Source organism: Haliotis rufescens, unplaced genomic scaffold (genome assembly GCF_023055435.1).
Source record: "Haliotis rufescens isolate VD_foot unplaced genomic scaffold, xgHalRufe1.0.p SCAF_13, whole genome shotgun sequence".
Classification (NCBI taxonomy): Eukaryota; Metazoa; Mollusca; class Gastropoda; order Lepetellida; family Haliotidae; genus Haliotis; species Haliotis rufescens.
In genome coordinates this window covers 1,057,305-1,078,094 of record NW_025963813.1, presented here as the reverse complement: position 1 = coordinate 1,078,094, position 20,790 = coordinate 1,057,305, and the positions used below count along the sequence as shown (strand labels likewise).

The window sequence follows — 20,790 nt, the reverse complement described above, 5'->3', positions numbered from 1 at the left end:
AGCCCATTTCTGGTGTCCCCTGCCGAAATATTGCTGGAATATTCCTGAAAGCGGCGTAAAACCATATTCTCTCATTCTGACTCTTATCAATTTTTTATAATTTGCTTGATAGCGGTGTTAGAATCTACACCGAAACGTAGCACAATTGTAATAAAGAAGTTGCTCATCCATAACAATTTTGTCTTAATTTTTTGTTCTTGAAGACCAGGTGGACATTATGCTGCTATTCTCATCATTATTATGGGTTAGACAGAGCATACCTTGGTTGTGTAGATATTTTTGTGTTTGGTTATTTGCAATATGAGATCATAAGCAGTTCTTGAATGGGTACCCGGTAGAAACTAACTGTTAGGTACATATGCACTGTGCAGAGATCTGTGGCTGAGGTAGGGTATCAGAAATACAGTACAGCTTGTTGTATTGTTGGTGTAGTCAAGAATCTGGCTGTTAATGTGAATGTAAAGTGGACAATTTGTTGAACTGAGTTAGAAAAGCATTTGGAAAGTCCCGGTCAAATCCAGGGCTTGACTCAGATAGTCACACATAGCAAAGTTCAGTTGACATCATTCCTGCTACGTCACAGCAGCATGTAAATAATAAAGTCTGGGCCAGAAAAAACAGTGGTTGATATTTTGAGCAAAGATGTCTGTCATTGGGGTACAATGACATGCAATCCACCAAGTCATTGGACTTGACCACTTGGTCAGGTTCAGTCACCATTTTGACAAGCAATAGAGTGGTGGAGTCCTTTACCGTGACCAGGTCCCCACAGGACATTGCAGCAACTGACAGACAAGATATACCTCCAGTTCTGTTATTAGAACGACAGGTATCAGCCTCTCAGACTAAATTAAATGTTTCAGCAATGATTCCAATGTTAACTCTTCAATGTTGTGTATCAATACTGAGCTCTTTTCTAACCTTCCACATTGTGTTTCAGGAACTGAGGAGGAAGCGATGTCGTCTCCGCGGGACCTCCAGGATTTCCTGGCGGAAGCGCAGTTGGAGCATTACCTCAGTGGGCTCCGCAATGAGCTGAAGATCACGTGCGTGGACCACCTGAAATATGTGAAGGAGGAAGACCTGGAGGCCATCGGCATGGCCAAGCCAGAGATGAGGAGGCTGAAGAAGTTCTACAAGAAGGAATGTCCACAAGGAACCTTTGGAAAACTCAAGAAGGTACAGTGATCTTTACCTTTACTCACAAGTGATTTGTGGGGGCAGGCTGGCTTTGTGGTCTCAGGTGCTGTGAATTACTGTGCAGAGTTGTGTTCCTTAGTTGTGCCAGGATCCATGATTGTGGTTCAATTCCCAGATTTGTCCCTTGGGATGGGTTCAGCAATGTAAACATTTATGATATCCACTACTTGGGGATTTCCTCCTTCATTAATCATATTAAAGTTTGATTTTGATCGTAAAGAGATAAAAAAAATTGAATCATGGCTTAGTTTGGGTTGTAAAAATATTATAAATCTAAAATCTAACAGAATTTCATTGGCATTTTTATTTTCAAAGCTATATTTACTGTAGGCAGTGAGAAAAAACCTTGTCATTCTGATTTTGTTTTTCTTCTAAATATACTTTTTTATGTTGGCGAATCCATAGACCAAGCCAAAAATATGGACGGTCTAACAGACCATGTTACATGAAATACTATCTAAAGCAGTCTTAATCCCAGCTCACTCTGTCAACTACCTTTGATTATGAACAGGAACTTGAGGAGATCCTACAAACTTTGCATAATGTTAGTAGTGTATAGGCCAGGGCTGAGTATAGGCATTGCATATGTTAAATGTTGTAGCATCAGGGTGAATCTAATCTTTGTCAAGTTCCGAGATGATTCTGGCTGGACCTGTGGTGGTGTTTCTCTGAAACAGTAAAGAAAACACATGGCCTCACATCAAAGATTCACAAATAGAAATGGAAACCTGAATACACTGTAGCACACACTTGCAGATGGACTTCCACAATATCTGCCTTGTCAGAACTTTATGTTATGAATCATATCTAAAGTGGATCTGGTTAAAAATATATTTTTTCATATTTTGAACTCGAACTCATATGATTCGGAACAATGGGATAGTATATTTGCTTCAGGTTATCATCTTCATCTGATATAAGGATGACCCAAGGGGTCCGAGCTTTCACACGCTAGATTGGCATTGTACGTGAGATTCCCCCAGGCCTGGTTGTAGGAACTAAGTAATGAGGTCATCTTCAAAGCTATTGAACTGATTCTATCATTGTAAGGCGGATGGAAAAGGTAAAATATTAATACGAGGAACATATGTAGAGATGTTTACAACTTGCTTAGAAAGGGATTTCCTGTTTTGGTTATGCAGAAATATTTTAAGATAAAGTAAGGGCTATTCTTGTGCAGCTGAAGTTTAACTGAGTATGAGTCATCAAACTTAAAGAGGAATATTCGGGAAGATTTTGACCCTAGAAATACAGAAAAAGACAATTTAAGCAATAATAACAACAATTTATGTTGTTTGGTATTATTTTCAGAGATATATAAAGATAAATAATTTTATTGAGTAGCTTTTGATGGATGTCAATGTTTTTGTTGCTCTAAAGACTATTTTTTCTACAAAATAATGAAGAAGTTGTGGTATGGTTTAATATGTTATTATGGTTGCAAATTATTGTACATCAAGATTTAGGTTTAGGTTCCTTACAGTTTGGAATAAAGTTTGTTGAGAAATTATTTCAGTAACAAAACATGTATCTTTTCACAAGTCGTTGTGTCCAGGCCCTGTGTCGACCTGAATAACAAAAGGACATCCCAGCAACCTATACATGTTGTCCAGGGAGATCGATTGCCTCTCATCGTATCCTGATGGTGTGGGATGTAGCTCATAATATCGATCGACCCGTGAAGATCCGGGGTAGAATAGATCTTCAGCAACCCATACTTGCCGTAAAAATGCTTGTTGTAAGAGGCGACTAACGGGATCGGGTGGTCAGGCTCGCTGACTTGGTTGATGCATGTCATCGATCCCAATTGCGTGGATCGATGCTCATGATGTCAATCACTGGATTGTCTGGACCAGACTCGATTATTTACAGACCGCCGTCATATAGCTGGAATATTGCTGAGTACGGCGTTAAATAACAAATCAAACCAAACCAAAACATAATATCGATCACTGGATTGTCTTGTTAACTCAATTAATTTCATGCCACCAAATTTGTTGAAGATTTCAGAGTATGACATTATCTATATAACTTGTTGCACAGTGGTTTTTGCTTAGTAATATGATCTCTGTTATCTGTCTTCAAGATGAATCCTCCCCAACCCTTTCCACATCAGGACTAGACTTGCACAAGTCTCTAAGGCAATAATTATTAGTTTAAATCGTAATTTCTAGATTATGTAAATTTTAAGAATAATGTGTCCCTTTAAGAGACTGGCGTCCTTAGTACCGTCCACATATCTAGACTTGCTATTATATCTAATAGGAGGATGGAATTACTACACATCCATAGACTTTCTTTCAGTACAGCCTTGGAGCAAGGCTACGTAAGGACCAGCACTGAGCCTGTTAATGGAATGTAATTTTGTAAATTGAAACTCCACAATCTCTGCTCAGATCCGAGCAAATTCTGGCCGCCTGAGGATATAGTAAATTAACAAACAAATAAACAATAAATAATTGTACAATAAATAGAATTTACACCTTATCTGATATGACTAACTGAATACCACAACCTGGTACAATGATATATTCATGAGATTGTGCACACATTCCATGCAAGTAAATGGTGACCTGTCCCCATGGTTTAGTGTATGTGAGTCACAGGATAGTGTGGTGTGTGGCACCTGCAAAGTGTGGTATGGTGTGACCTGTCCCCATGGTTTAGTGTATGTGAGTCACAGGATAGTGTGGTGTGTGGTACCTGCAAAGTGTGGTATGGTGTGACCTGTCCCCATGGTTTAGTGTATGTGAGTCACAGGATAGTGTGGTGTGCGGCACCTGCAAAGTGTGGTATGGTGTGACCTGTCCCCATGGTTTAGTGTATGTGAGTCACAGGATAGTGTGGTGTGTGGCACCTGCAAAGTGTGGTATGGTGTGACCTGTCCCCATGGTTTAGTGTATGTGAGTCACAGGATAGTGTGGTGTGTGGCACCTGCAAAGTGTGGTATGGTGTGACCTGTCCCCATGGTTTAGTGTATGTGAGTCACAGGATAGTGTGGTGTGTGGTACCTGCAAAGTGTGGTATGGTGTGACCTGTCCCCATGGTTTAGTGTATGTGAGTCACAGGATAGTGTGGTGTGCGGCACCTGCAAAGTGTGGTATGGTGTGTCCTGTCCCCATGGTTTAGTGTATGTGAGTCACAGGATAGTGTGGTGTGTGGCACCTGCAAAGTGTGGTATGGTGTGACCTGTCCCCATGGTTTAGTGTATGTGAGTCACAGGATAGTGTGGTGTGTGGCACCTGCAAAGTGTGGTATGGTGTGACCTGTCCCCATGGTTTAGTGTATGTGAGTCACAGGATAGTGTGGTGTGTGGTACCTGCAAAGTGTGGTATGGTGTGACCTGTCCCCATGGTTTAGTGTATGTGAGTCACAGGATAGTGTGGTGTGCGGCACCTGCAAAGTGTGGTATGGTGTGACCTGTCCCCATGGTTTAGTGTATGTGAGTCACAGGATAGTGTGGTGTGTGGCACCTGCAAAGTGTGGTATGGTGTGACCTGTCCCCATGGTTTAGTGTATGTGAGTCACAGGATAGTGTGGTGTGTGGCACCTGCAAAGTGTGGTATGGTGTGACCTGTCCCCATGCTTTAGTGTATGTGAGTCACAGGATAGTGTGGTGTGTGGTACCTGCAAAGTGTGGTATGGTGTGACCTGTCCCATAAACAGGTAAACAGATAATAATTATCACAATTTAGCATTAGAAGCTCTGTGAAGATCGAATCCATTCCCACAGTTTATGTGACAAGTAAGGGGAAACTACTGTTGTATGGTGAAGAAATACAATCTTACAAGAGTCTGCAACATTTTAGTGAAGCTATATATTATTTTTTGTTGTTGTTGTTGTTTTTTCACATAATCGTCAATATGTTTTGGAAGGAATACACACATTTTCAATACATGGTCATCTTTGGGATATAAAAAATAACATCTTCTCTCGTAAGGGAATTGATTGAACACTATACCCAGATATATAAGATTATAGATTATCATGTTGAGTACCATTTAACATTTGTCTGGATGATTTTGGTTGGTTGGTTGGTTTGTTGTTTAACGCCGCACTCAGCAATATTCCAGCTATATGATGGTGGTCTGTAAATAATCGAGTCTGGACCAGACAATCCAGTGATTGACATCATGAGCATCGATCCACGCAATTGGGATCGATGACATGCATCAACCAAGTCAGCGAGCCTGACCACCCGATCCCGTTTGTCGCCTTTTACGACAAGCATAGTCGCCTTTTACGGCAAGCATGGGTTGCTGAAGACCTATATCCCCGATCTTCACGGGATGATTTCGGAAAATAATTATGAACCGAGGTCAGGCTAAGTGGTTTCTGATGATGACAGGTTCTGTAAGCCGCTGTAGTATTGTTCATCATGATATTTATGTTCACTGTGTGGTCTCATTGTTCATTGAAAGCCCCCCGGGTTCAGAATACGTCGCCAGCACCCTATTGCTGGCCATAGAGAGAGGACTCGATTGGATTGGCTGGTTAGACTTAGGGTCAGGGTTGACTGAGTATTATTGTACCACAACAATATGAGATGTTGGTCATAATATCAACCACTGGTTTGTCTGGCCTAGATACAGGCTGACATGATTCAGGTGGAGTATTGCTGACTCATGACAACAAACAAACAAACAAATGCACAAGGCCTGCTGTGTTCTGTTGAGACGTTGCTGGAGGTTCAAGGTTCTCAGTTGGAGAGAGTGGTTCTGCTTTTGTCTTGAATGATTTGATGTCATCGCATCATGACGGAGGGGATTGTTTTTCGTGTTTTTTGTTGTTCAGATTATTTACACATCACTGTGACGTGTCTGGAATATTGTTGACTGTGGCATAAAACAATATTCACTCACCCATTAATTGCATAGTGGTTGTCAATTCAGGATAGTTAATGGGGTCTATCTATTCCAGGGGACAATGTGGTGGTCCATAAGGCCTTCACTTGATTTCCACGAAATATTTTGGAGTCACATCAGTGCACGAGCTCAAAAGCCTTGGGCCTTATATAGATGGAGATTTCAATATCAGTTTAATGTTAGTTTGAAGAAAATCACCCATTGACACCTGAACTTTGAGTGTTATTCTTACCAGCATTAGAGAAATGTCCGCGATATGTAACATTGAGTTTACTATCTACAACTTTGACAAATTTATTGATTCAAACAGCCGTGTTTTGCATCCGACAGGACTTATTGGCGTCCACTATCAGTTTGTGTACATATTGGATGTAATATTTTGTGTATGACAAAACGTATTCATTTATGTAAATTGATCATGTGAGTGCTCTTTCAATCTTTTTTTAACTCAAAATCAAACAAGAACTTCTAGGTCTGTGGGATAAAGTAGACATTCGGTAACTGACCCAAGTAATCTTGGCTTTTGTCAGTAATGGATGAGGAATGTTGTTTGGGACTATAGGTTCTTTTATAAAGATATAGTTATGCTGTAGGAGTGTTCCTGAAAATAGAAAATAATTGTGATCTATTTTATCAAAGAGCATGATAATGAGCACTATAATACCCAGTAACATGTAAATTTAAGGTGAATTGATATAATGTGCTTGTCAACATTGTGCATGTCTGACCCGTTCAACTGAACAGTGTAAGGGAAGTAACTCTGTCTGCTCTATAGATGTAATTTATCACCACTGTTATTTGTGGATTGAAAATATATGCCAGTTTTGTGGATCCTATTTCTTCTGATTCAACTATTACGCCACAATGTCTGTATCATGATATCTTTCATGATGTCTGATGTTTTGTTACATTTGCATTCATTTTTGAGGTAACCATGGAAACAGAAAAATTATTGATTTGCAATTACCATTAGTCATGGAGTCCTCGAGGGAATCAGGAGCAACGGACAGCAATTTGAGCATTTACAGTCTCGGACAGACAATTGTTTAAAACCTCACTGAGCAGGAAATCCATTCGATTAGATTTTGTTGAGTTTGAATGGAATGATAATTCCTTTGTCGTGGATTAATTTTAGTGTTCTGTGGCAATTAAAGATTGGGGATGAAATATGTTTGCATGCTAATTTGGGTTTTATTTGGTTATGAGTTTGTTCAAATGGTCTGGAAATTTCAGAAGTTATCTTCGTGAAAATGTTTAAAATATTACAAAAATGATTTGACAGCATAAATTTATAACATGAATATCAACATAGATGGTTTTGTGATGAATGGTCTTGACCTGATTTTTGGCTTTGTTAAATTTTTAACTTTCAAAAAATAATCTTTGAATTAACAAATGTTCGGTGGGCTGATTATAATAGAGTCTGAATCAGACAATCCAGTGATTGATATCAGTGATTATGGAGCCTAACCACCTGATCAGTTAATCAATTAAACCACCTTTCTAATCCCAATTCTCTCTCTCTCTCTCTCTCTTTCTCTCTCTCTCTCTCTCTCTCTCTCTCTCTCTCTCTCTCTCTCTCCCTCTCTCTCACTCTCCCTCACAGTCATAAAAAGAAGTAAAAAAAAACATAGGTAAACATCAAACAAGAGCAAGAAACCAATTCTTCTTAAAAAGAAAAAAGAAAAAAAAAGTTTAAAAGGTGACATGTCAAAACAAGCAAGGTAAATAAATGGCCCTAATTCTTACACCTCATACCTAATATATTTGCATGGACCTAATTACAAATGAAGTTTCACGTTAATTTTTCAAAGTGACAACAGGTGTCATATTTCATCCCCTGTTAACTTCCTGCTTCCCTGCGCGGTGCCTGAGTTTTCTCACCGATCACACAGACCCTGTCCCCAAAACTGAAAACTCTGTGTTGGCACACGACCGATACGCCTGATGGTATAGTGCCACGGTAGGGTGGTACTGAGTGGCGGAGGACAGTCCAAGACAGAGAAATGTTGCCTCTTCCGCTTGCGCCCACAGACTCTCTTGTTTATTCGAAAGAGAAACACCCTCATGAATTAGCAAATTTCGAAACCAAAATATTTGCAGAGTCACACTGTGCCGATTACTGAAACATGGCTTACCCAGGTCAGGGGAGTGAGAGAATATTTGGAAAAGACTTTGTGAAAAAGTTAAGGGCAGAACTTTTGTTTGAATGTGTCCTTGTTTGGAAAAATAGATCATTGGGTCACTGAGTTGAAGCTTTTTTGTTCGTGGATAAAGAGAATCATTCTGTGACCTTGAATCATTGTTACCTTGGTGAATCAATATTTCATGGATATTCTCAGCGTCAGGTATGTTGGTTTTAACAATACATAGGGAGGGAAACAGGAAACTGTGAAAGGATTTTGATATTACATTTTAATTAAAACATTTTTGGTTGATGGCACACCATTCCTCTGTAGTATTGACAGGATCATGGTGTCTGACTCTTAGTGGAGCAACACCTTCTCGTGAGAGAGTTAAGAAATATGAGATCATAGTATTAATGTCATACACAGGCATTGATATTCATAGATGAGACTCATGGTTTGATTCCATTGTGAACTGACTGTGGCTGTAGAATATGATCTTTACTCCCAGGTTGACAAGACAATAAAAATATTAGTTACACATGTTTACAGTTTGTTTTTCTTCCAAGTTTGAAGACAAATGTGGAAATTGTTACAACCATAGTAGGTAGATTTTGCCTCTAATATGAATTCCTCCATTTTGTCAACTATTTATACACCCTGAAGTAGTGTATTTCTATCAGTGATGATGATGATGATGATGATGATGATATATACAGTCCATACCACATCCTTCATTTGGATACCACGTGGGCAGGTTTGATGTACACAGGGACAGTCATTGACCTGTGCCCTCAATACATCAGAAAACCCGTGGAGATCCAGGTAAGAAATGGTCTTTCGCAACTCTTGCTTGTCGTAAGAGAGGACTAATGGGATCGGGTGGTCAGGCTCGCTGACTTGGTTGATGCATGTCATCATATCCTAATTACGAAGATCGATGCTCATGATGTCAATCACTGGATTGTCTGGCTTGATTATTAACAGACTTCCGTCGTATGGCTGGAATGTTGATGAATGCGGCGTTAAACAACAATCAAAACAAACAGACAAACCATACATTAGGGAGAGTCATGTACAGCCTTTCAGAGCCCTCAATACATCAGAGGGAGGCATATACTGCCTCACAAAGCCCTCAATACATCAGAGTGAGGCATATACAGCCTCACAAAGCCCTCAATACATCAGAGGGAGGCATATACTGCCTCTCAGAGCCCTCAATACATCAGAGGGAGGCATATACTGCCTCACATAGCCCTCAATACATCAGAGTGAGGCATATACAGCCTCACAAAGCCCTCAATACATCAGAGGGAAGGATATACAGCCTCTCAGAGCCATCAATACATCAGAGGGAGGCATATACTGCCTCTCAGAGCCCTCAATACATCAGAGGGAAGCATATACAGCCTCTCAGAGCCCTCAATACATCAGAGGGAGGCATATACAGCCTTTCAGAGCCCTCAATACATCAGAGGGAAGCATATACTGCCTCTCAGAGCCCTTAATACATCAGAGGGGGACATATACTGCCTCTCAGAGCCCTTAATAGATCAGAGGGAGGCATATACTGCCTCTCAGAGCCCTCAATACATCAGAGGGAGACATGTACTGCCTCTCAGAGCCCTTAATAAATCAGAGGGAGGCATATACTGCCTCTCAGAGCCCTCAATACATCAGGGAGAATAATGTACAGCCTCACATAGCCCTCAATACATCAGAGGGAAGCATATACTGCCTCTCAGAGCCCTCAATACATCAGAGGGAGACATGTACTGCCTCTCAGAGCCCTTAATACATCAGAGGGGGACATATACTGCCTCTCAGAGCCCTCAATACATCAGAGGGAGACATATACAGCCTTGCAGAGCCCTCAATACATCAGAGGGAGGCATATACTGCCTCTCAGAGCCCTCAATACATCAGAGGGAAGCATATACTGCCTCTCAGAGGCCTTAATACATCAGAGGGAGGCATATACAGCCTCTCAGAGCCCTCAATACATCAGAGGGAGACATATACAGCCTTGCAGAGCCCTCAATACATCAGAGGGAGGCATATACTGCCTCTCAGAGCCCTCAATACATCAGAGGGAGGCATATACAGCCTCTCAGAGCCCTCAATACATCAGGGAGAATCATGTACAGCCTCACATAGCCCTCAATACATCAGAGGGAGACATATACTGCCTCTCAGAGCCCTCAATACATCAGAGGGAGGCATATACTGCCTCTCAGAGCCCTCAATACATCAGAGGGAGACATATACAGCCTCTCAGAGCCCTCAATACATCAGGGAGAATCATGTACAGCCTCACATAGCCCTCAATACATCAGAGGGAGACATATACTGCCTCTCAGAGCCCTCAATACATCAGAGGGAGGCATATACTGCCTCTCAGAGCCCTCAATACATCAGAGGGAGGCATATACAGCCTCTCAGAGCCCTCAATACATCAGAGGGAGGCATATACAGCCTCACAGAGCCCTCAATACATCAGAGGGAGGCATATACAGCCTTTCAGAGCCCTCAATACATCAGAGGGAGACATGTACTGCCTCTCAGAGCCCTCAATACATCAGAGGGAGGCATATACAGCCTCTCAGAGCCCTCAATACATCAGAGGGAGGCATATACTGCCTCTCAGAGCCCTCAATACATCAGAGGGAGACATATACTGCCTCTCAGAGCCCTCAATACATCAGAGGGAGACATGTACTGCCTCTCAGAGCCCTCAATACATCAGAGGGAGGCATATACAGCCTCTCAGAGCCCTCAATACATCAGAGGGAGACATATACTGCCTCTCAGAGCCCTCAATACATCAGAGGGAGGCATATACTGCCTCTCAGAGCCCTCAATACATCAGAGGGAGGCATATACAGCCTTTCAGAGCCCTCAATACATCAGAGGGAGGCATATACTGCCTCTCAGAGCCCTCAATACATCAGAGGGAAGCATATACTGCCTCTCAGAGCCCTCAATACATCAGAGGGAGGCATATACAGCCTCTCAGAGCCCTCAATACATCAGAGGGAAGCATATACCGCCTCTCAGAGCCCTCAATACATCAGAGGGAGACATATACTGCCTCTCAGAGCCCTCAATACATCAGAGGGAGGCATATACAGTCTCTCAGAGCCCTCAATACATCAGAGGGAGGCATATACTGCCTCTCAGAGCCCTCAATACATAAGAGGGAGGCATATACAGTCTCTCAGAGTCCTCAATACATCAGAGGGAGACATGTACTGGGTAGGAAACCACTTCCGGATAACTATATTAACTGCAAAGTGGCTGAGATGAATTTAAGGGCAGCAAGTCTTATCACAGTACAGCAGATTCAAACACACGTATCTTTCTAAGATATTCAACCATTACGTCTGACACAACTTCTAAATAAGCAGTACTGGGCATTTCTTATCATGGTAGAGAGGGCATATTGAAGCAGATATCTGCAGTTACACTGACATCAGTCACTAAGATAGGACACATGCAGCGTTATGTTCAAGACGTTTGAATGCCTCTGGCTGAGTCAAATAAGGCTCTGTCAAAGCACCTTTTTGCTGCTTGTGCATTGAACAAAAAACCTGGTCTGGTACATTATGATAAGGGAGCTCGGCAGCGGTTTTGTATTTCACTGAATCGCCCCCTTCTATTTATAAAGCCCTCCAGGAAGGCCAGGATAGTGAGAACTCGACTCTGATAACTGGCGATACACTTTTCCTTGTTAGAGTTTGGTTTTGCCCCTTACAAAGTTTGAAAGAGACGTGCTGGAATTCAGTTGTCCATGTTAAATTTTCCACTTTAACCCCATTCCTCAGTGATGTCACATCCAGCTTACATATTTGCTGTAGCTATACACACTGGTCTCAAGCCTCCTCTTCTTAAGTACAATTAACCCCCCTAAAATTAATACATCTGTAGAATATTGGTTTTTAGATATTTAACTCCATCAGGGCTTGCTAATATTTGAATAATGCCTTATCAGGTTCAGCCTTTTCACTGTGTTGCAGTTTGTGTTTGGTTATTGTAGATTTTAAACTGGGGCCAATTCAAGAAGGGTCTTGTTGATACCAAAGGGTGCATTTGTGAATTAATTTATGTTGCAGACATAGTTTTTTCTCCAGTGTTAAGACAAGTACTGCTGATAATTTATGTAAGCTCAGTGACTAGCAACATATTTGTGAATTGTCTAATGTCACAGCCATAGACTCTTTTGTCCAGTGTTAGGAATGAAGTACTGCTGATATTTTATGAGCTCATTGATTGCAGCAGTCGGTGTTGATTTATGAGCACTGGAAATTAGCACAACTTGGATAAATGCAGGGCAGATTGAAGGGAGAGGTCGGAGGTTTTAGGCATCAGGCTAGCCTTGTTTAGATCCTGGTGGTGTGGACAGCCTAGATATAACCCCAGGCTAATCAGTGAGTCCAGTGAATCATAAAGGAAATCCCTGTGTCAAATCCACAGGTTAAAGCTTGAGCCAGCACCGTGTCATTCCAAGCATTATTGTGAGGGGGACTCCGTAGCTAGCATGGCTGTAGCAAGTCAAGCGGAGCCCTTGTTTGTCACTTGGCCAAACTATGTTAAATTTCACAGTGGATGAAGTAAGGACCGTGACGTCATAACGAGATAGAGGGATCGGCTGAAAGCATCGCAACCTTCTGTCACTCTAGACGAGTAATGATTTATTCAGAGGTGAAGGTCGTTTGATAGCAGTTGTGAAGTTACAATGGCAGGCATTCTGGCTGTTGCTTCCTAATGGTGATGTTGGGGTCCTCGCGCATCAGGACGGACTGGATTAGCTGAACTGTGTTTGGATTACCTAATCTGCGATTATGAACTTCATAAAACGGGTTGGTAGATTAACATTGGTTTAACCAAGCTTGCTGCCTTAGTCTTTTGTTTGTGAACTCCCCACATGGCTTTTAAAGGGAGACTTCTTAGTTCCCCATTACATATTTAACATAACGGCCAATATTCAGGTGGAGACCTGTGCAAATTCCTCCCCGATTTCTTCAAATATACCATATTAGGGTTTGTTTGTGTGTCCCTCAGTCTGCTAGGATGCAACCTGTCATTCAAGCATGGTGGCTACCTGTTTTTTTATTTCCTTTCTCACACAAGTCAATGTTTACACAGAGGCCAGTCAGCTTTTGCTTTTGTGGGAGAAGACTTCTAACTCATGGACAGGCTGTTTTTCTCATTCACTATGTCTATGGAAATTTCTACCAGTTTCATTTCTGTTGGATAACATGGGCTCAAAGCTAGTTACATGCGTAAGTTGGTATTTGATAACATTGTCAGCTCCAATCCGGAATTTTGGTCATGTGTTTGAACGGAGTGAATCATCGTCCCCCTGCTTACATGCTTGTCCTGATTAATGCTAGGGTATGATGAAACGGAAGCATGTGTGTTTCTATGTAACTGATAGGCTAGTCAATACTGTCATGTCCTGACGCGGTGTGGAGAGCAGACCCACTTGAAATACACGATGGGGAATTTGGTTTGGATTGTTTCTAAATTAATTAATGAATTATACGATGCTTTGCTCTTTAATTTGTGATGCTGATGATGTAGGTGATTTCAGTGATGTAGATGTTATTTTGACGTTCCATTTCTGATTTCTAGCTGTTGAAAATGGCAGTTGTATCAGTCATGGTCAAAATTTTCATTGTGATGTTTGCTCGGTGAGCTGGCAGTTAGGAATTTGTTAAACATGATGTAGTTCACAAGTAAACAGATTTCCCTGGTCAAGAACACTCAAAGGTTGCACACCGGATTTATGATTTTAGGTGATAGTCTTGCCAACTCTGCGTTGAGTTTGTAGAATATCTGCCTCATTTTTATTACCGTCTGTCATTCAGTTAAGATTTTGTCATGCCCATGTATTTTGAAATGTTTTGTCGTGATGTTTTTAGGGAAAGTTTTCTTTATTATCCCCCTTAACCTGTTGGTTTGGAATGCATAGACAAGGAAATATATTTTGTCCAATTTTGTCTGATTGTGATATTGACCTATTTATTTCTGATCCATATTTTTCTGATTTCTGATCCATATAGTTGATATTGACATAATGAAACATATAAATGATTAGCTGCTTGTCAAGTATTTTGAGGTAAAAAATACTGAAAATGAAAAACAAAAAGTCCATCATAATATTTTAAGTTTATTTTACTGGTATGTCATTGATATCCTGGTCATGTGGGAGTGAAACTCTGATCGATAAGATTGGACATATCTGGTGTGTGGTAACTGTATTTTATACTGGTAGTTTATGCATATTATGTATTAAGTAGAGTATGTTTTAGAGAAAGTGCAGTATTTGGATATATTTATGTTTATAGTGATATAAATTTATCACCATGGATACGTCACATTCAACATGGCCACCTCTCTGTCTTGACCCGAGTAGTTTCTATATTCCCAATTGCTAGGCAATTCCTGTTTTCATGAACGGTGCGGTGTGATTTACACCCTGTATTCAGTAGTCCATAGCCCTTTAAGACTTGATCCATCAGACCCTGATATCTGAGGGAGTAGAAGCGCTGGTATTTTAGTATGGCAGAAACATCTGTGACATCAATGTCCATAATAAAATGTTCATAGAAGATGTGTCACACCAGGACTTCTCTAACACATTAACACTCCATGAATGTATTAACTGTTACATGAAATTTGGAACTGATGTTTTTATTCAGCAGGTTCAGTTGTAGACTGAGCCTGTCACCTCCAGTGTGTCCCCTGCCTTATATAATGTTCCTTGTTCTCCCAAACAAAGGAAAACAAGAAAATATTTGGCTAAAGAATGTAAAGAGTGACATGAGATTTTTCTGTTAGAGTGAACTGGCCCTATAACTGCATCCACGAGATTAATGTATCATTTATAATACATTGCCCACTGGCGTTCTATCTGCTGGTTTAAGTGATGTTTGTTTTTTATTGCAACCGTTTCTTTGCTTTTGAATGCTTCTTTCAGTTTCCGTTCATGTGGCGCTAATAATTTATTCATAATTTCTGGAGATGAGTTATGAATTTGACTTTCTTACCCCTTTTAAAATTAGGTCAAACTGTGACAAGATTAATGGCAGGAGTTAGTTTTACTTACCAACTGACAGGGTGTCAGCTTTGATGTATGTGTTGGTGTCAAGTGTAGCACAATTATAGGACATGGGTTTGTAGTTTATTGGATTGTCATATTCGAAGAAGGGGTAATTCAGTCAGGTTGAGTAGGATTTAATGCATTATAGAATTCAAATGTGTATTCATTAATCAATATCATCATCATCATCATCATCATCAACTGTGACAATAAGTTTGAGATAAAACAGTATGTACTGATCTCTTCTCCAGCTTGCCTTTATGTATTTTGCTGGAAAGAAAATATTGAGCAAGTCCAGATTGTGAATCAATGAACCGGTATTATTAAGTTATTCAAATATTTGAAAAGGAGTCCTTTATTATTAATATCCCATGATCGACCATGTTTTTATTTCATTTGGTTTGTGTCCACAAATATTGACTATTTATATGATTGCAACATTCCCTGACCACAGCAAACAGATTCCCTGATGACGTGTGGGCCGGGGCTTGGTTCAGGAAGTCCCTGTTTCCTCCACTTCACACGCTCGGGATCAGCTTACAACACATCACAGGCTCCAGATCACACCAGATATGTTAGTGTATATCCAGGGCTTGTCCTCAATGTGATCCCACGATCTACAAGCATTTGTGTTGTCTTATACAGGAGTTTGGAGCTAACACTGTTATAATGGATGGTGTCACAAGAATGTTTTTCCTATGGGAGGGTAACACTAGCATTGTGTTCTGTAGGAGGGTGACACTAGCATTGTGTTCTATGGGAGGGTGACACTAGCATTGTGTTCTATAGGAGGGTGTCACTAGCATTGTGTTCTATAGGACGGTGACATTAGCATTGTGTTCTATAGGAGGGTGTCACTAGCATTGTGTTCTATAGGAGGGTGTCACTAGCATTGTGTTCTATAGGAGGGTGACATTAGCATTGTGTTCTATAGGAGGGTGACATTAGCATTGTGTTCTATAGGAGGGTGACATTAGCATTGTGTTCTATAGGAGGGTGTCACAAGAATGTTTTTCCTATGGAAGGGTGTCACTAGCATTGTGTTCTATAGGAGGGTGACATTAGCATTGTGTTCTATAGGAGGGTGACATTAGCATTGTGTTCTATAGGAGGGTGTCACAAGAATGTTTTTCCTATGGAAGGGTGTCACTAGCATTGTGTTCTGTAGGAGGGTGTCACTAGCATTGTGTTCTTTAGGAGGGGGTCACTAGCATTGTGTTCTGTAGGAGGGAGTCACTAGCATTGTGTTCTATGGGAGGGTGTCACTAGCATTGTTTTCTATGGGAGGGTGTCACTGGCATTATGTTCTATAGGAGGGTGTCACTAGCATTGTGTTCTTTTGGAGGGTGTCACAAGAATGTTTTTCCTATGGAAGGGTGTCACTAGCATTGTGTTCTATAGGAGGGTGTCACTAGCATTGTGTTCTGTAGGAGGGGGTCACTAGCATTGTGTTCTGTAGGAGGGTGTCACTAGCATTGTGTTCTATGGGAGGGTGTCACTAGCATTGTTTTCTATGGGAGGGTGTCACTGGCATCATGTTCTATAGGAGGGTGTCACTAGCTTTGTGTTTTATAGGAGGGTGTCACTAGCATTGTGTTCTATGGGAGGGTGTCACTAGCATTGTGTTCTATGGGAGGGTGTCACTGGCATTGTGTTTTATACAAGGGTGTCACTGGCATTGTGTTCTATGGGAGGGTGTCACTGGCATTGTGTTTTATACGAGGGTGTCACTGGCATTGTGTTCTATAGGAGGGTGACACTAGCATTGTGTTCTATAGGAGGGTGTCACTAGCATTGTTTTCTATAGGAGGGTGTCTCTAGCATTGTGTTCTATGGGAGGGTGTCACCAGCATTGTGTTCTATAGGAGGTTGTCACCAGCATTGTGTTCTATAGGAGGGTGTCACTAGCATTGTTCTATAGGAGGGTGACACTAGCATTGTGTTCTATAGGAGGGTGTCACTAGCATTGTTCTATAGGAGGGTGACACTAGCATTATGTTCTATAGGAGGGTGTCACTAGCATTGTTCTATAGGAGGGTGACACTAGCATTGTGTTCTATAGGAGGGTGTCACTAGCATTGTGTTCTATAGGAGGGTGTCACTAGCATTGTGTTCTATAGGAGGGTGACACTAGCATTGTGTTCTATAGGAGGGTGTCACTAGCATTGTGTTCTATAGGAGGGTGTCACTAGCATTGTGTTCTATAGGAGGGTGTCACTGGCATTGTGTTCTATAGGAGGGTGTCACTAGCATTGTGATCTATGGGAGGGTGTCACTAGCATTGTGTTCTATAGGAGGGTGTCACTGGCATTGTGTTCTATAGGAGGGTGTCACTGGCATTGTGTTCTATGGAAGGGTGTCACTAGCATTGTGTTCTATAGGAGGGTGTCACTGGCATTGTGATCTATAGGAGGGTGTCACTAGCATTGTGTTCTATGGGAGGGTGTCACTAGCATTGCGTTCTATAGGAGGGTGTCACTGGCATTGTGATCTATAGGAGGGTGTCACTGGCATTGTGTTCTATAGGAGGGTGTCACTAGCATTGTGTTCTATAGGAGGGTGTCACTAGCATTGTGTTCTATAGGAGGGTGTCACTAGCATTGTGTTCTATAGGAGGGTGTCACTGGCATTGTGTTCTATAGGAGGGTGTCACTAGCATTGTGTTCTATAGGAGGGTGTCACTAGCATTGTGTTCTATAGAAGGGTGTCACTAGCATTGTGTTCTATAGGAGGGTGTCACTGGCATTGTGTTCTATAGGAGGGTGTCACTGGCATTGTGTTCTTTTGGAGGGTGTCACTAGCATTGTGTTCTATAGGAGGGTGTCACTGGCATTGTGTTCTATAGGAGGGTGACACTAGCATTGTGTTCTATAGGAGGGTGTCACTGGCATTGTGCTCTACAGGAGGGTGTCTCAGAAGGATGGTGACACATACACTAGCATTGTGCTCTACATTAGGGTGTCACTGGCATTGTGTTCTATAGGAGGGTGTCACTGGCATTGTGTTCTATAGGAGGGTGTCACTAGCATTGTGTTCTACAGGAGGGTGTCACTAGCATTGTGCTCTACAGGAGGGTGTCACTAGCATTGTGCTCTACAGGAGGGTGTCACTAGCATTGTGCTCTACAGGAGGGTGTCACTAGCATCGTGCTCTATAGGAGGGTGTCACTAGCATTGTGCTCTATAGGAGGGTGTCACTAGCATTGTGTTCTATAGGAGGGTGTCACTGGCATTGTGCTCTACAGGAGGGTGTCTCAGAAGGATGGTGACACATACACTAGCGTTGTGCTCTACATTAGGGTGTCACTGGCATTGTGTTCTATAGGAGGGTGTCACTGGCATTGTGTTCTATAGGAGGGTGTCACTAGCATTGTGTTCTACAGGAGGGTGTCACTAGCATTGTGCTCTACAGGAGGGTGTCACTAGCATTGTGCTCTACAGGAGGGTGTCACTAGCATTGTGCTCTACAGGAGGGTGTCACTAGCATTGTGCTCTATAGGAGGGTGTCACTAGCATTGTGCTCTATAGGAGGGTGTCACTAGCATTGTGCTCTACAGGAGGGTGTCACTAGCATTGTGCTCTATAGGAGGGTGTCACTAGCATTGTTTTCTATAGGAGGGTGTCACTAGCATTGTGTTCTATGGGAGGGTGTCACCAGCATTGTGTTCTATGGGAGGGTGTCACTAGCATTGTTTTCTATAGGAGGGTGTCACTAGCATTGTGTTCTTTGGGAGGGTGTCACTAGCATTGTGTTCTATGGGAGGGTGTTACTAGCATTGTGTTCTATGGGAGGGTGACACTAGCATTGTGTTCTATACGAGGGTGTCACTGGCATTGTGTTTTATAACAGGGTGTCACTGGCATTGTGTTTTATAAGAGGGTGTCACTAGCATTGTGTTCTATACGAGGGTGTCACTGGCATTGTGTTTTATACGAGGGTGTCACTAGCATTGTGTTTTATAGGAGGGTGTCACTGGCATTGTGTTTTATAGGAGGGTGTCACTGGCATTGTGTTTAATAGGAGGGTGTCACTGGCATTGTGTTTTATAGGAGGGTGTCACTAGCATTGTGCTCTACAGGAGGGTGTCACTAGCATTGTGTTCTATAGGAGGGTGTCACTGGCATTGTGCTCTATAGGAGGGTGTCACTGGCATTGTGTTTTATAGGAGGGTGTCACTAGCATTGTGTTTTATAGGAGGGTGTCACTAGCATTGTGTTTTATAGGAGGGTGTCACTAGCATTGTGTTCTATAGGAGGGTGTCACTAGCATTGTGCTCTACAGGAGGGTGTCACCAGCATTGTGTTCTATAGGAGGGTGTCACCAGCATTGTGTTTTATAGGAGGGTGTCACCAGCATTGTGCTCTACAGGAGGGTGTCACTAGCATTGTGCTGTACAGGAGGGTGTCTCAGAAGGAGGGTGACACATACTCTTGCATTGTCTCTTTAAGGAGGTGTAGCTGGTATTGTGCCTAAATGAAGGGAGTGTCAAGTACAGGCCTGTGACTGTGACCAATCACTTAGGTTTAATATTTAACAAAACTAAACAAAAAACAAAATCGTTTGCAATATTGCCCTGAACTGGCCCTGTCTATAAGAAAATTGTACTTTATATTTCATATGATAATTGGTATTGAGACTGTGTATATTGCATGTGTAGAGATTATTCATTTTGGAGTATCTTATTCCTGGATATAATATCACAGCTTTGTTGATTGTCAGAGTAGGAAGTGGACTTCCTGACAGACAGCCTAGCTACATGTGATTGTTCTGCTGTGTGGTGTGTAATGTGTGGCCAGGAAATTATTCAATAACTCAACCCATGTGATCTGACTGGGCAGATGAACGGGACGTGAGTGCATGTTGTTTACTGTCTCAGTCTGATAATTGTGACAGGCAAACCAGTGGTTGATAGCATGAGCAATGATCCATGCCATCAGGATACGGTGACTCGTTTTAATCAACTCTTATCAGCATGAGTGCTAACGGGGAACTTATGGTCATCACATGGAATCCCCACAGTGTCAGAGAGATGGAGAGTCTCTTTAGAACTGACCAGTAGTTAAGGGAACTGACCAGTAGTTAAGGGAACTGACTGGTAGTTAAGGGAACTGACCAGTTGTTAAGGGAACTGACCAGTAGTTAAGAGAACTGACCAGTAGTTAAGGGAACTGACCAGTTGTTAAGAGAACTGACCAGTTGTTAAGAGAACTGACCAGTTGTTAAGAGAACTGACCAGTTGTTAAGAGAACTGACCAGTAGTTAGGGGAACTGACCAGTAGTTAAGGGAACTGACCAGTAGTTAAGGGAACTGACCAGTTGTTAAGGGAACTGACCAGTTGTTAAGAGAACCGACCAGTTGTTAAGAGAACTGACCAGTTGTTAAGAGAACTGACCAGTAGTTAAGAGAACTGACCAGTTGTTAAGAGAACTGACCAGTAGTTAAGGGTACCGTATTTAATGTAGCCTGCAACCTCGGGGTATCGTGGTACTTGT

At 41.8% G+C, this 20,790-nt stretch overlaps 1 protein-coding gene across 13 annotated transcripts in view; it reads left to right on the top strand.

The window, feature by feature from the left end:
• Positions 1-20,790, top strand: part of LOC124148647 (ack-related non-receptor tyrosine kinase-like) — a 177,738-nt gene that overhangs the window by 108,153 nt on the left and 48,795 nt on the right. For 12 of the 13 annotated variants that reach the window (XR_007220313.1, XM_048394069.1, XM_048394058.1 and 9 more), the window contains exon 2: positions 941-1,179. Coding sequence is in view for 12 of the 13 variants with exons in the window: in XM_048394069.1 (XP_048250026.1) it covers positions 941-1,179 (239 nt within the window). In the remaining variant the exon portion in view is untranslated. Of the gene's footprint in view, positions 1-940; positions 1,180-12,539; positions 13,052-20,790 lie in introns of those variants that run through there. The other variant, XM_048394068.1, reaches the window with a different exon arrangement.